General features: G+C 42.3%; 1 protein-coding gene across 7 annotated transcripts in view; it reads left to right on the forward strand.

The window, feature by feature from the left end:
* nrxn2b (neurexin 2b) overlaps positions 1-17,444 on the forward strand; it is a 503,322-nt gene that overhangs the window by 397,024 nt on the left and 88,854 nt on the right. For all 7 annotated transcript variants that reach the window (XM_029455250.1, XM_029455256.1, XM_029455255.1 and 4 more), the window contains one exon: positions 14,064-14,245. In XM_029455250.1, the coding sequence (XP_029311110.1) occupies positions 14,064-14,245 (182 nt within the window). The remainder of the gene's footprint in view (positions 1-14,063; positions 14,246-17,444) is intronic.

Genomic DNA, 17,444 nt, shown 5'->3' on the forward strand with positions numbered 1-17,444 from the left:
AAGATTGCATTTAAAAGCATTTGTCTGTCCAAAATAAATGTCCCAGTAACTGGATAATCCATGGTCTTCAGTGGAACTACCTTTTTCCAAAGAGATAATCCCTATGAAACCTCTTTACAGCGAGATCAGTCCATTTCCTCTTATTACCATTTTCTCATGTCTCATGCAATTCTGGCGGTAACTATGTCATCGTGTTGCTTTGATAACCGTAAAATCATTGTTAAGCTTTATGAAAGAAAAGTGTTGCCCAGTATGACTCCCGTGCGTAGCTTTCTTTGTGATTTTAGGAATGTTACACATTATTTCTGATCCCCTCCTTCATTAAATCTTGTTTGAATGAACATCAGTGCAGTTTCACAGAGCGAGAGGTAGGGGGCCTCCACAGTTACATGCACTGAACTCTTGGAGTGATGCAGGCCGGGGAAGAACAGGAAAGAGAGAGCACAAGATGAGGAGGTCTATCCCTGTATCCTCACAGCCTCGTACAAGAAGCTAATACTTCTTGACATCCGTGAAACCCTTTTTTTAATCTTGTGACTGAAAGTGATGGGGAGGGAATGTAGAAGGAAAGGAGAGAGGAGGAAGAACTGCAGGACTTTTCTGTGTACAAAATCAGCTCCAGTTTGAAAATGATCCTCTTAAGTTTTTTTTTTGTTGGCACGTCCTTTAGTCCTGCCGAGAGCAGCATTCAGCCGTGATGTCTGATTTTCTTTTCTTTTTACAGCAGACATCATTTATTGCAAGGTTGGAGCACATATCATAAACCCTGTTAAAGTCAATGCACTGTGGAGAGATGTGTTCTTTTGGTGAGCCTGGAGGCATGTAAGACTAATTTAGAGCTAAACTATAGATTCACTCTCTTTTTACATTCATTCTCTGTGAATCCATTTAGCTCAACAATTGAATGTCGAGTGTTCAGGTGTTCCCATCTGTGCTCAGACAGCCAAGGCTTGTTATATCATCTTGGCCCCGTAGAGACGCTAAGAAACCACAGAAACAAACCAGACCTTTCAAAAGATAGCGGGTTACAGAAGCTTCTTTACGCAATCTAACAAATGTGCATTGAAAGCTTATATGTCATACACATTGTGAGCTGTGGAAGATTGCTGTAATCACTTTAATCACCACTTCCTATCCATGCTTTGGCAGCTCTGCTAATTACAGAGAAAGTGTTTGCTGTTTGTTTACCGGGGACAACTGGCTGAAACAATACATGTCCTCGCTTACCGTGAGCATCCCTGACTGACTGTCGTACGATGCGTTGACTCAAATTCAGGGTGAACTGCGCTTGTTGTTAGTCTAATTTCCTTCATTAGTATGAGCTCGGGAAATGAGTTTAGGTTGTTTGAGGTTCTGGACTTATTGTGGTGGTGGAGTGTGTGGACATTGGAATGGCTGCCTGCTTGCATCAAATCACATTTTGGTTTCTGTTTAGGGGCAACTGTGCCGTTATCTGCTCGCTGCTGTTAATGAAACAAGATGAAATAAGATTTTAGCTTTATTTGCCTCCAGGCATCTCTTTCATCCGCCTTGGCTCCAATACATTTCTATAACCTGTCTTATTTCACTTAGAGAGAGCGTGAACAGTCCTTTGTACTTAAATGCACTCGAATGAGCGAGCAATGAGAACAAATGTCTTTGCACCGGACTCAGTTTGTCTTTTTCAGCGTTTGAGAATAATTCCTCCTTTACAAAATTACACCATTGTGACATTTAGGAATTGTAAATGGCTTTGTAACAGCCACAACCCGTCTCACCAGGGCTGCTATGCGTTGTCCAAGAATTCTCAACACGCAGTGAAATAGCCCGGAGCTAAACACTTTGCTGTGTTTTTCCCCACTGTTCCAATGCAATGAGGCTTTGTATTCATCAACATTGCTTAGGTTTAAGCAGCCCTCCGGGCTGCGAGCAGAGAAAATTACATGTAAACGCCGCGGTTTGAAGGTTAGACTGCCCCAAGCATGCTTTGGAAAAGTACACATAATCAGTGAGAGGGAAACGTACAGATGAGCATGTATGAAAAGATAAAGTTGGGTTAATTCATTCAAAGTAATGAGCAAGGACACACTCGACACACAAAGAGACCTCTTTATTTAGTCAGCAGCAGCTTATTGTTTATGCTGTGAAATATAAATTGTGGGCTTTTTAAATTGTAGGACAAGTGGAACATTGTTGATATTCAGTTTTCACCACACCTCCAACATCCTTGTCCAGGCACCGTACAGTGAGCAGTGTTGTTGCATTTAGTAAGCTCTATATGTCTACACAGTGTCCCCTCTTTAGTCAGCAAGTCCTCCAAATTCAATAACGACAGTAAAAAGAAAATCTAGTTTTCTGGTCGGCAGGAAGACATCATTTGTCAGTGCCTTTCCAGATCCGATCCCTTTGATGGTTAGGCACAAAACTGACTTCTTGTAAGTAAAGTTACTTGAACTACAGGAAGATTAAGTGTCATGTCCCTTTTGGCTGGAATAAGAAATAATGTCTTTCTTTTTCAGACACATTTTTATTTCCTGTCACAGGTATTTTAGTGGAGTTTTTTTCCTGTCCAGATCAATGGTCTGAGGATAGAGAGAGTTGTATGTTATGTAGATAATAAAGCCCTCTTAGAGAAGCTTAGGGCTACATCAATAAACATGATGATTCAATTTGCCCCACAGCAACATGTTCTTGCGTACGCAGTAAAGTAAAGGAATGTGCGTCAATCTAGCTTTCAGGGTTCTATATTCTCGGCTCCTATTTGTAACCCCCTGAAGTGTGTTTATATACAACATCAATTAAAGCACATTGGGATAAGTGTCAGTGACTTCCGTAAAACATTAAACCCAACAGATTGCTTGAGAGTCCAGTTGGCTCCACAGCCTACATGACGCACCAGCGAAGAACATGAGGCCTCCACCAGTAACCCCGAGTGTTTGTTTTCCATCCTCTTACGGTCTGTGTTAGCTTGTTTGTGTACACAAGCGTCTGTGTATAAACCCACCCCCCCCCCCCCCCTCCCCCCGTTAAGGGCCTTATTTGCTGCTTGTGTATCAGCCGCCAAGAAGCCTCTCAGCACCAGCCAACAAATGGATTGTTATGTAACGGCCACAGCCTGCTATGTTTGACTGCCAACCTGCAGAGAAAGAGAGGGGATGGAGGGACAAAGGGAGGGTTAAAGATAAAGAAAGAGAAAGGGAGGCAGGCAGTTAGAGAAAGAGAGAAGGAGTAAGTGGCGCGCCTCTGGCTAAATGTTTTGGTTCCAGACACGGCACAGCAAATCTTCTTTTCTGTTCCCCCTTTCTCTCTCCTTTCTCTCTCCTTTCTCTCTCCTTTCTCTCTCCTTTCTCTCTCCTTTCTCTCTCCTTTCTCTCTCCTTTCTCTCTCCTTTCTCTCTCGTGTTTTGGTTTTGTCTCGTCACATTATTGGTTCGGCTTGATTTGTTTTCTATTGAAGGGCTCTCAGCAAAGTACAGACAGTCATTTATTTAGTATCTCCCATCCCTTGCCTCGCTCGTCCGTCTTGCCGGCTCCCCCCCCACTTTTGAAATATCAGCTCTGTGACAGATGTACCCTGACAGTCGCCCCTGTCCAGGAGTTCTCCTGGGGCCCGGCTAGACAACGGAGAAAAGTCGAAAAGAATACAATCGACTGTCTCTGCTTTATTTGGACACTTCAACACTGATTCAACATCAGAGAACAGAGGCACCAGTGACATTTCAGATGACTACCCAGGGTCCTCAGAGAGCTGGCTTGTGTATATTTTTTGCAATCGTCTCTGTTGTATCTGCCAGGTTTAACCCATTCTTAGCACTTAGCTATTCAGTTCAATACCCCCCACAGCAGCTTGTGGCAGAGTTTGACGTTAAGTCTCATGAGATCAGAGGGAGTCTGACTCTGGACCACCTTCAGTCTTCAAAGACACAGGCATATATTTGTTCTATTTTTCTTCCACGGCTAATCTTTATAGATGCAAGCTCTTGATAGCTGAGGGACTTAATAATGAACCTTCTGTGTGGGCAGAAACTGATAAACAGTCGTGTAACGTTGAATCCCACCCAGCAGCTTTCATGCGTCAACAACAGTCAAAGCTTCATAAGATCCCCAAATCCTTTGTGGACTGACCTGTGCCAGCTCGTCATATGTGCATGTCGGTACACATTCAACACACATGCACACGATATTTTATGCATGCACCTCACACATCCACTATGGACTATGTCGTTCTTTCATCTCCCCATTTTATCCGCCTCCGCCTTTGATGTGGGATACCCTGGAGCCCGAGGAATACAGTCCTGGGGAATTAAACAGAGTGGATCTGCGCTCTTACTTCTAGGATGAGGCTTCCCATTGATATCCCTTGCCTCTTTTCTGTTGCCTTCAATCACTCACTGCATCTCCCAGGTTTCAGCATCTATCTGTCCTTCCATCAACATCCATTATGATAACCATCTTCTGGTTCAAGATGAGGCTCATTGTTTCCTGAGTTGTTCACGTTGTTCTTTCAGCCACTCCTACACCTCTAGTACCACAATAACAAGTTATCCGAGCCCTACAGTGCACTCAGCTCATTTTATTAAAGAACAATTTAGAATGTTGCTCTAACCTCCGGTCAAGTGGGCTGCAGTGGTCTATTTCATGTTGGGCTGTAAGTTGCTAAAGTGGAAGTGCAAGAAGATTGTGCAAGGTGTTGGCTTGCTCACTCTATTTTTGACAAGTGGTATTTCCGAGAGGCCATTACATCCACGTAGCGAGCTGGAGAGGTGATGTCAGTGGAGACTAATTTTATCCAGTGGGCAGCGCGAGCAGATTAGAGAAGCTCTGGTAGTTTGACAGTAGTTTGGCAATTTTTTGGTTTTGCTATTTAAAAGGTTTCTGTAAATAAAAAAAAACATCTTCCTATTTCCTTGACAGGTTGTAATTTAACCCCCCCCCCCCCCCCTTTTGCAAGCCATTAAATGAAAAAACATTTAATGGCTTGTGAGTTAATGCAAAAACCTTCCTGCTTGTGAAAGTTTTACGATTTGAGCCTCCATTTGATAAGGTCACTCCTTCAAGGATGGAATGGCACACATCCCTTTTTGCCTGTTTTTGTTTATGTACTGTGAAGGCCAATCCAGTGTAATTAGGATGATGTTAACACTGATGTTTCTGTGGCTATTAAACATTATCAATAAGTGCCGAAACACACAAGCACACACCTGTATTCCCATAGATTTAGCAGGAACACAACAGTGTGACCTTTTCACAACATCACAGCATAATGACTCTGTATGGAAATCAGAATTATTCCGAGCAGGTCTGATATTATTTCTTCATGCAGCACATGTCAGTGTTTCACAGTGCTCATGTGTAAAGTATGTATGTCTCTTTGGACCTCTTATTCTTATATTTCAACACACACACACACACACACACACACACACACACACACACACACACACACAGCAGACAAAGGCTTGCTAACATCTGCTTTCACCATACTTAGCCTTAGCCTTTGCGGGTGGTGGTGGGGTCAGTGTGGCGATGCATACCCTCCAAACATAGTAAATAATTAAACAACAGAGTCCCAGGGCAGAGGCTCGAGCTGAAATATTCACACGTCTCTCTCTGCTGCTTGATTGGCATGTTATTAAGAGTTAATGTAAGAAGAAGCTGCTGTTATTGCTGCTCTCTGAGTGTTTGCGTGTTCATGCGTGTGTTTCTGAGTAGGGGTGTTTGAGCATGCCGCCTATGCTTGTGAGTAATGGGTATTAAGGTGTCGGATCCCCCTCCTTGTATGAGCAGAGTGCTGAACGAAAACGTCATTCAGGCATGAACAATGGACATTAACGCTGATAACACAATTACTGCAAAACTACTAACCAAATTAAATGCCGTACTGATGTGCTCTCCGCTTGTTCAGGAGAAACGGTCGGATCTGTTTAGAATAAGCCCCCTAGCTGTTTAGGTTCACTTCTTGAAACTTGCATTTATTTATTTATTAATAGTTTCAACACTCAGTCTTCTTTCCAACATTGATTCAAACACAACCGAACAGTCACTTACAATGATGATTGGCTGTTGTTGTCTTGTTGTGAGTTATGACCTCTTGTAATCACATTTGATTGCTTTTTAGTCGTCTCCAAAGTTGTTTAGGTACGGTGGAAACCAAAATGAAATAATTAGCTAAAGTAAAGGTAGTCCTAACATTGAGTAACTGACTGACTGATTATTTGTTAGTTCTTGCAAAGTTTTGTGAAAATGCTTAACAACAAAATAAATCAGAAGGCTTTTGCCGCAGTGAGCTACTGCGTGTTCCTTTTGAGGAAAAAATGAATTGCTTTCCGCCTAAGCAGCTTTGTTGGGCGTCACTGTCTCAAGCACACCAGACTATTGAGCAGGCTATCGGACAGAGGAGTGTATTGTGGGTTGATCAATAAGATTTCTGGATGATATTTATGCAGGGGCAGTTGTGCTGTCCTGCCTAGCAACCTTTTGTAAAGACGATCCTCCATCTAAAAGCGTGACTACCTAACAACCCTTACTGCCTAACCCACACACCTCTTTCTCTCTACTCCCACTGGGTCCCTCCATTTAAGATATCTGGTAAAAGATAAGCGTCTGAGTGCAACCTGAGGAATGGTATTTGTACTAAAACTCCCTCTCAGATTGTAGCATCCCCTCCAGGGACATAACAAGCATTTTGAAATGTTTCAAACAAAAACCTCGCAAGCACATCATCGGTGTCGAAAGCAAAATAGAAGAAGCGTTTGAATCCTCCTGCATTGTAAAAGGTATGACTCTATATCAAGTCCCCACTGGTACAATTAGGGAGGGGAATTCTCATCAGACATCTCGAGCTGACATAAGTGATTGCTGGACACGCTGACATATGATTCATATTCAGACGTGTGCTGTTAACATAGCTCAACGGCAAAATTATAAGAATATATTTGTGTTGTTGTTATCCCCAAGTTAAAGCGCCAGGAGTATTTTATTAGAAATGTACAAACGTAACTATTAACAAAAGAGCACGTGGTGTGACGATTCAAAAGGGGGGCGATATTTGAAGCCTCGGTGGAGGCCGAAGAAGGTGCCACCAAATTAAGATGACGGCCCTCCTGAATGCAGGCTCCTACAGGAAGGAGACAGGATACACACACACACACCTTTTATTTGCAGTTATCTGCTCCTATGCTTAGATCTGAAGCCTCACGTAACAGAATGTGATTGGGTAACAATCTGTCACTGGAATCAGTTCCATTTTGTCAGTAGCCTGTAATTCCACTCGGCTAGAGAGGGCTAAGCTATTATTCCCCTGCCAGGACTATCATCTGCGAAAGAAATAAGCACCAATCAGCTTCAACTTAATCTATCACTCCGTCCTCTTCTCCTCCCCAATAATTTGCTGTTGACTCTGCAGGAGTGCGCACACAAGACATTACAGTCTAAGCTACAATGTTAAAGGCAGTCTGCGTTCTTGTACATTGTACATCAAGTCCAACAATTTGTGTGACCTTATACTTTGTTTTCAGATTGCGGCTTTATTCATACAAACACTTCATGGAGACAAGAGTTACTGTGGAGGCAAGAATACTTTATCTTGTGAAACATCAATGAAAGGAGAAAGACAAGGAATCTTTAATACAAATAACATGGCACATAGGAGGCGCGGGGGAAGAAGTAGTACCTATGGATTGGTGATGAATGCCTATAAGGAGCGTTAGTGTGGACGTCTGCACATGTTGTGCCTTTCTGTTGGCATGTGACTCTCCACAGCTGCCCAAGGACAAGAACAACAGTATGTAGTTACTGGCCACATCATAGTTTGAAAAAAAAAGTAATAAGTTGGTATCAGGCTAGCTTTCCTGCCTGCCGAGCATAATTGAGCAACCCTGAGCTAGCTAACCATGGGTAATATTTGTTCAGTTAAGAGTAACAGTAAAAGGCTTGATTACCTTGCATTGGATTTATACTAGTTCATGGTTTCCTTTCTACTTGACTACCAATTAGATTTTAACAAGGAAGTTTGTTATTGACCAAATGTCACAGTCTGTATCATTTGATCATAACTGCTGTCTGTATAGCAGAATGGTCTTTGCAGATATGGATAGCCTCTTTTTCTCTTGGTCAGTGACTCTGGCCCCTTTCCATTCATACTTCCCAATTAACTACAATGTATTTCATTCCCTGTCTGGAATCCCCACAAGGCATTTGACCACCAATAGCCCCCAGATCAATATCTACAGTATTAGCTGCAGTTGCTTGGACTTAAATGAGATTGAGTGACCTCTTAGTCTGATATATTACATTCTGACGATTAAATGACATGTTCACTCCCACTGACATGTTTTCAAATACATTTATACATTTTAATTGGTGATACTGTCCTTTTAATGACATTTTCATTCTTTACAACTGTAATTCAAAGCAACATGTTTCATCTCCAGATATGGTGATGTAGTGAAGGGTATGTGCAGCATGTGAAATATGTATAATCAGTCCAATTATTTCCCAAGTATAAAGTCAGTCCAATTACTCTTTTTCCCATATAGTCCATGCAGAGGTGCAGTGTCCCAGCTGCGCCTCCCGACTCACACCGCAGAAGTGTTCAGACCCAATTACGACGGACGCCCTTATCGGCCTTTTGAGATCAAACTAAGTCTGAAAGAAAATAAGTTTGAGTTTCCTTAAGGTGTGAAATGGACGGGATTGAACCAAATCCCAACAATTATAGTTGTGTGAGGTACAATGGAGTAAGTTGTCAGTTACAGAAACTGTCTCTTTAAATCCCTCTCACTGTCCCCTATACCCCATCACTTGTATGAGTGACAGAAGATGCTTGAGAATCACAACAATGTAGCTAATCAGTCCAGTTTGGATAATTACGTACATCATTTAGCATGTTTCAAAATATGTTTTCTTTGACATATCAATGTATCTACAAAAATAGATGTAGTGATAGATAGAAGAGGAATGTTATCCAACAACATCAGAGGAGGATGACTTGCTATTTCCTCTGTAGACACAGCCAATCATTGAGAGGCCATTTCTATATTTTCTTATATAGCGCCACAGAGACATAGCTATCAGAGCAAGGCAGTGATGTTGACGAGGTAGTTAGACTACGGAAAGTGTGTGTGTGTGTGTGTGTGTGTGTGTGTGTGTGTGTGTGTGTGTGTGTGTGTGTGTGTGTGTGTGTGTGTGTGTGTGTGTGTGTCCACACAAGTGACAGGAAGATTTGGAAATTCCCTAAAATGTCAGCAAAGTGTGTGTGGTCTTCACCGAGCTCTTGTCAGGGTTGTGTGTGAAACTTCAAAGTAGGTGCTGTCTGGAAACTTTTGGCAAACGTCTCATCTCAGAGCCTTTTTTATAGGCATCCCTTTGTAACTGCCTCTGAAATATATATTGTGTCAAAAAAAAGTAGCAAAAAAAGGTTTCAGTCTTCTCGTTTAAAAGGAATCAATAGCTCTGTCTCTCTCCTTAACTGCTTCAAATAATCAGTCTGCACTGATGCAATAATGCACAAAGGTTAGAGGAACCATCTGTGTTATTGAGTTAATGTTTGAGAGCCTGTTTGAGACTTTAGAATAAGAAGTGGGTATACATTTACGTGGGTGCACAGTGCGCCTTGAGGCTGATTGCCTCTGAAGAATTGACTCCATCACCAGCATCAGTCCTTTTTTCCTGGTGGAATTTTCATTTTATCGGCCCGGTGATAAAATGTCTTGCCGTTCTCACGCTGCCAGCTTCCCATGAGGCTTTGCGGCTGGCGTTAGACACTGCAACATTGACCGCAGGCCTTAATGAAAAATAGTAGCATCTGGTTTCTTCGATATGACCTGTTTATCCCCACGGTGGATAGTAGTGTCCTAGAATCCACTATCTTAAATCAATGTCCCCTCACAGAGAAAGCATCACTAATGATAAGCTCATCCCTAAATACACTCTCCTCTCGCTCCAATACAAAGAAGAAGAGTGAGGGAAAGGGGGAGTGGTGTGAAAAATCAAAATCAATAGTTTTTTCATTACTGCTTTGATTCATGAGTCTTTTCTCATTATTTTTTCCACCAAATCCGTGGACAAAGGAAAATTGTTGTTTTTTTGTCTGTTCTTCTTCAAACCGTATTTCCAGCCGGCCCCTGTGAATGGAAATAATAATCTGGGGGCGTCCCGCGATGTTTTTGATTCATCTCTTTGCATTCTCTCCACCTCTCTCGCCGCAGGTAGCATTGATTGGTCAGATCGATGGTGCCAGCGCTAATTGGACAAAGTAATAAATATTTAGCCTCTTTTTTGGGGGATGGGGGGAGGGGGTCAGGGTGGTGGAACACATGAGTGCACCAGAGCATTTCCATCATTATTGTTATTCTAGTGAAAGCGGGGAGGCAGATTGTTTGATTAGACCGGTTGACTGAAGGTCAGAGAAATCCATACCCGGCCAGGTTTTTGTTTGCTGACAACTCCCAAGGCAGCACTAATTTACTTTACTCACAGTTTTCCAATAAAGGCAAACAGATACTGATACTTTGGGAGAACTTAGATGCAGATTATTCTGTCTGCCTTGTTCTCTTAATCATTTGCAGACGCACATTTTTACAAAAACACAACAGGTGTTCATGTTAAAGGTGGGTATCCCTACATGAGCGTATGCATATATTCATACATATAAGGCCTCATAGCTAATAACAAAATAGATGTTCTGCTATTGGCCTCAAAGAGCATCTCAAATATATATATGTAACCAGGAAAGAATGCCCTCCCAACCTGTCTTCTTGGGTTTGATAAACACCTTCTCTCTATCTTTTTCGCTCCATCTCACCTCTTCATTAGCGTGCTGCATGCAGGATTGGGTGGATTTCACCTCAACCGGAGCAGCAGGTGTTTGCTGGGAGAAACACTGACACATGGATGCGCCCTGTCACACTACTCATTAGAGAGTCTTCACCTCCTTTGTCTCCTCATTTGGATGAGAGAGAGGAGTGCACATAAACACATACACAGGCGTATACAAGTGCACAAAGTAGCAGGTGGCCACTATCAGCTGGACAAATCAAAGCAGGCAAAGTCAACACCAGCTCATTGGAAGGATGCAGGAAGGACAGAGGAGTAGAAAGTGTTTGCAAACACTACCAGAGTTCTTGGTTTGTCCCCGCCAACTTTGGAACTTGGGTTTGTCGAATTCACGCCAGTAGACGTGCTGATGATAAAGACAAAGTAGAAAGTGACAAGTGTGACTGTTGCAATGGCATCGGGCGCACAGGAGACTCTCTGGGGAAGACAAAGCATATGGTAGTTGCTCCGCATGAGAGCGGTGTTAATTGATGAGAATTAGTTCACTGTGAGTACACACGTAAGATTTGCAATGATGATTCGGGCAGCATGTCTAACTGTTGGTGCACCCTAAGTGAGTTATCAGTGTTCCAAACTTGTATCACAGTATTAAAGTGGAATGTCTTGAAGCCTTGGGAGCTGAATTAGAAATGAAAATATGAGTTCATATGTGTGACTGACACATATCACGTTATAAAAACATATTTCTCCTATCTCACTGGAGAAGTTACCGTAGTTTTATCAATTCTTTTATCAAAGTGCTCTCCCCCAGAATAGAGTTAAAGCTGAAATTCTTACCATTAGAGGCCCTTGAAATGAAAACTACAAGCGTCTAGCTTTATCTCGCAACGTTGTGTCATCTTGCGAGTAAACAGCCATCTGACTGGCTGAATGAAAGTGTCCTTGAACAATTTGAATAACTGAATAATTTGTTATTTACGTAATGACACGCTAATGCAGCATGGGACAATGTAGATTTAGATCATGTAGCGCTCTCTCAAAGTTTTGTTTGGCTGTGATGTTTTGTCCCGACATATTGTTAATTTATTACAGAAAATGACTGTATCAAGGTACTCCAGCATTTGATCATTGCATTTTCATAAAGTGGATGTACTTCCAAGTAACACATTTAAGAAAGAATGGCCAAAACTGATGCACAAGACTGATTTTTAGTTGATAGTGTGGTTCAAACTCAGAAAAACACTGGATCCTTAACTTCCCATAATGCATCTTGACATCCCTTCCTGTTAAATGCCCACATCTGTAGTAATTCCTCTGACTAGGAAATTTGAATGCACCAACTATGTGTGTGGCTTTTTATCTCTCTCTCTCTCTCTCTCTCTCTCTCTCTCTCTCTCTCTCTCTCTCTCTCTCTCCCCCAACATGACTCCACTCTCATCTATCACAACATGGCTCACCTCCCTTCCTGTTTGTCGGCCATTTTAGAAAAATGTTTCTCCTCCACAATTCACACTTTCCCATCCTCTCTACTCCCTGTCTCTGTACCCTGTTGTCTTTGTATGCCTCTACCCCCCCCCCCCCCTCCTCTGGCACACAACCTCTTTATAGCCCTCCTTGCCGTGCTGTGATAATTAGTCAGTGCTAAAATAATACAGACTCAAGAAAACAGCAAGAGCTGAGCAGAGGGCTTAGCTCCGCTGGGAGGGAAGGAGGGGAGGTGAGGATGAGGGAGGGAGGGAGGGACCGTGAGAGCCAGGGAGAGAGGAAGCGAGAGAGGGAGTATTGTGTGTGTCAGCCGATTTCAAATGGCTACCAGCGGACTGCTGATAATGAATGTTGGGTAGGGTATAGGTTGTGTGTGTGTGTGTGTGTGTGTGTGTGTGTGTGTGTGTGTGTGTGTGTGTGTGTGTGTGTGTGTGCGTGCGCGCTACAAGACCGTGCGTCTCCATTCTTTCCCTGTGTATGACTAAGAGTGTGTGTGGCCGTTGCTGTGGATGTTGTTTGAGATATGTAGGCCCTGCAGTCATTACAGCCTCTGCTTTCCATCCTCTGACTGGAGCACACCTAGAAAGAGAGATGTGTTGGGCATAAAAAAAGCTAAGGTGTGTGTGTGTGTGTGTGTGTGTGTGTGTGTGTGTGTGAGTGCAGGTACAGCAGAAAAACAATGCATGATTGTGCAGATGTAATTCTGCAGCTAATCAACAGACATTTTTAATTTTATTTCATTTATTCATTTAAATATTATTCAGACAAGTGTTTGATATTTATTTTGGGTAAATGAATTGCTTTGTTAATCGGATAATACAGAAATAATCTTTAGACTATTTGATAAATTAGTCGGTAGATGAATTGGTTTATCAAAGAAATAATCTTCTAATTAATCAATGAAATAATAATCGCTGGTGTAGCCCTATCAAAAAGCCTAATGGCATGGACAGCAAGCAAAGACCAGTCAAAAGTATGTCTGTGTATATGCAACCATGTGTGCATTTGGAATGTGTCGCTACGTACACATGCATTAGTATCTACACATGCAGCCTGTGTTTGCATGTGTTTTTAAATCGCAGGAAAAACTGACAGCCCACAGGGTTGAGAGCAGTTCACTGTGCTTTCATTACTCTATGCTAATCACAGCCAACGCCCGTCATTTCTCATTCACCAGCGGGTTTATTGGAGCCAAGCCAAGTCCTAACTCCTCTGTTACAGTTCAAACATGAAATCGCTCAGCGCACAAGGGGGGTATATTTAAGGCTGGAACTCAAAAATACTGGTGAGGCAAAGTTTCTTTGACAGGGAGATCTGAAGAATTTCTTTTGTTGATGTTAAGGAGCTGGTGGTTATATTGACAGCATAGCTAACACAAAGTTTGTCAGTTTGCCCTAGTTTGAATGCAACGCAATCGAGGACAAGTGAAACTGCAGCAGTGGATCGGCAGATTAACATTTCAAAGGGGAGTGTCAACCAGCGCTGGTGCTGGTGCTAGTGCTAATGCTAATGCTAAACATGACAACATGATATACACTGCCAATAACATCTTTTATTACCCAGAAAGAGTGACTATGAAACATCCTCATGTTTACATCAGAAAATGATATTCATCATGTTCTTTTAATTCAATTAAAAAGGGGGAAGCTTTATGTCTCACATCTGTGTATATCAATGCTTTGTATATGAAATGTTATGACGATAGACGATAGTTAACTTTGCTGTAGCATGTCAGCAGAAGTCTTTCCCCACTTTACTTTCTGTTGTGCTCCTGAACATATTCTTAACCCCACTTTGTGTTCCATCCTCTTTGTGTTTTCGCAGCTGGGACAACTTACATCTTCGGTAGAGGCGGAGCCCTCATCACATATACCTGGCCCCCCAATGACCGGCCGAGCACACGGGCAGACCGGCTGGCAGTGGGCTTCAGCACGCAGCTGAAAGAGGCCGTTCTGGTCAGGGTAGAGAGTGCCAAGGGACTGGGAGATTACCTGGAGCTGCACATAGTAAGATACTGCCTTTGGGATATTAAGGGGGGATACAATGATGGGGAATGGTGAAAGTACTGTAAGCTGCATTCAGTCAGATGAATTACTGGGGAGAACCCAGAAAGAAACAGAAGGATTGAAGTACCCGGAGAAGAAGAAAGAGGGGTGTAGAAAGATGCCAAGGACTTGGGGCTATTAAGACGAGTCCCTGGAGAACACGAAAGAGGAGGGAGAGAATGAGTAAAATAGTGATTGAAGGAAGTAGAAGCAGAAAGGAAGGATGTCAAAGATGGCGGAAAGATGGTCTGCATCAAGGGACAGGGAGGAAACCAGAAGCTACAAATAGTAAGAGAGAGGCTAAGGGAGAAAAGGAGGGAGGGAGGGAGGGAGGGAAGAGGAAAGGAAATGGGGGTCATTGATGCAGAATGAGAAAAATGAAAGGTGATTTGTTTGCAGCAGTGCCTGGGTTTTTGTACACAAAAGGACACTGTACTTGTTGACATATATATTCAAACAACAATGATGGAACTTTGGGTGAATAATACTGGTAAAAGATGGAAGCTTGATAAAAATGTACACATTGATATTTCTGCTTAATCGTGACCCTTCTGGACCCTGAATTTATAGGGCTTGAAGGCTGATTCCAGTTTGGGTTAAGGTTTTCTTTTTTGTAGTTTTCTATATCTCATAAATTCAAATGTGATTTGATGGCCAAAACTATTAAAAATAATCATTAATGGTTGGACTTGAGTTTAGTATTCAAATATACTAAAACAATGCTATCCAATTCTGCTTTTCTAAGCACTTACTATTTCAGGTTTAATTAAAGTTTGGCTCATGGAGGCTGCTCTTCTTCTTTGTTTAATGAAGTGTAGTTGAATGTTCTCTGGGAGTTAAGGAATTGTCTTCCGATTTTTATTTCTCTGGTGTGTACTTCTTACAAGGGTCACAGATAGTAATGTGTGTGCAGAGTCCAGAAAATGACTCAACAGCATTTCTTTTTATCTCATGTCAGACTATTGGCTAGTTATCTCTGCTTTTATTGATTTCACATGTCAGGGGTATAGGTCATGTAAAACCACCTCTAGTGATGGCATTACATGGCAATTAAGGGACAGAAAGCCTTTAAAATTGCATTTACAAGGGTTCTAATTGTCCCGTTGAGACCCTGAGTCTGTTAATTACCAACCAAGATCAAACCAGGTGACTCTGATACACTCACCATGTTGCTAGAGTGACACAAATAAACTCTGTGCGTCGTTATATTCACTACGACTGTGTTTTACTGTTCCAGCTGGTGGAAAAGTTGTACTGCAGTTCCTTTACACTCTCTTAAAGTATGCAGTGATAAGATACTATCACTGTTATCTACACTCAGCCATCTGCGCAAGTGTGTGTGTGTGTGTATCTTTGTGTGATCACACCACTCCAACGTCCCGGTGACCCCAATTTGTTTTGGCTGGCCGTGCCTTGAAGCGACAGGAACATAGTTGACCCCGGGGCACTTCTCATCCAGTGATCAGTAAACTGAGAGGAACAGAGGAGGGGTTGATAGTAAAAAGGTGTAGGTGAAAGGTTGGCGGGGAGCTGGTGGATAGACCAAGTAGGTCAAGGCCAATTTAAATGCTCCTAACATCAATGATGAATAATGATAATGACTGTAAGGATGAAAGATTGCAGTTGTAAATGCAGTGTACACAACAAATGATGCTGGGGTTACAAGGGTGATGTAGCAGAGCATCAACTAATAAAGGGTCATTTCCTGAAATTCTTAGCAATATGTTTGTTGCTTTTGAATCTCAACCATTTGTACATATACATAAATACAAAAGAATATCATAGACTAACAAGAACCAACATTTGGTCCCCACAAATTAAAAAGAAGATTTTTCCTCATTTACCTGTAGTGGTGGGTCTCCGTACAGATTGCCCAGGTTTTCAGCAGCCATTCAATAATATAAGTGTATCTTAATCTTTATCTGCAACTTGGAAATTGTTCCCATCCTGTAATAAGAATTTTTGGGAGGAGGTGTTGAATTTTTCATTTAAATTCAATTCTGTGAGCAGTGCAACAATTTTCATTTTCCCCTCCATTGTATTGGGGTTGGGCAGATTTACCCAGGTTTTGAAATATCTACATGGCTGTAAGATAATGTCTGTTTTATGTTCTTTGGGTGAACTGATCCTTTAACTTAGATGCCACTTTTTGGTAAATGGGTGCATTAGTCCTCACTGTTTTATCTCTGCCCGTCCCTCAAGATCACTCATCAGTCCGTATTAAGCTTGCTCTTCTCTGAACTGCATATTTTCCATCTAACTTCTGTCTTTCATTTGCTCCCTCATTCCCTCACGTCTGGCCCGTTCATTCCGTCTTTCTCTCCCTCTCACACACACATCAGTGCCTCCGACACACTGGCCCAGCTCCTCTGCTCCCATTGCAATTACATTTAATTTGCTGCTGCTGCTCCCGAGTCGCTCCCATAAATGACTATGTTCAGCCCGTGGTGGGTGTTTGGGTCCCGTTAATTATGCCCGTCTCTCTTTGAGGGGAGAAGTACAGGCAAATTAGACCTGAGAACCCAGGAGCCATGGCTCCCTATCATCCCATCTGATGGGGGGCCTCATAGACCCAATCAAACGACAAAATAGCTCCACGTTCAAGCAGTGATGGTGGCACGAAGGTCCAAAAACCTGAGGCCTTATTGATTAGCTCTGGCTGGTGGTTCAAAAATAACATTTCACTTTTCATTCCAGGTTAGCTTGTTTTGTGGACAAATAGACTTTTAGAGGTTCTAATCCTGACTGACATGTGCACATGCCCAATTCTAATAGAATGTAATTGTTTTGTTTGAGTTTACTGGCGTTTTGCATTTTGAGAACAGACATCCACCCATGAAGCAATTGGTTAGTGTTAATGTTTAAACCAATGAACCTTTCTAAGCCCGTATTATTGAGTCATTGACCCACAGACTCTGGTCACAACGGTGTCCTGTCATTACTGGATATGACACATCATTGATGGATGCTGTATCTGTCCGTCTAACTAGAAATGCTGGCACTGGTGGGCACGGCTGATAATAACTCAGGACGTGATAGAGCATGATTCCTTATTTCCAACCACCGTCTCTTCATGAACCCTTCCTTACATGCCCTCTACCTCTTTCATGCCACCTCCCCTCAATTGCTGTCCATTTACCTGGCAGAGAGCAGGACATCA

This window comes from Cottoperca gobio, chromosome 18 (assembly GCF_900634415.1).
Source record: "Cottoperca gobio chromosome 18, fCotGob3.1, whole genome shotgun sequence".
Lineage (NCBI taxonomy): Eukaryota > Metazoa > Chordata > Actinopteri > Perciformes > Bovichtidae > Cottoperca > Cottoperca gobio.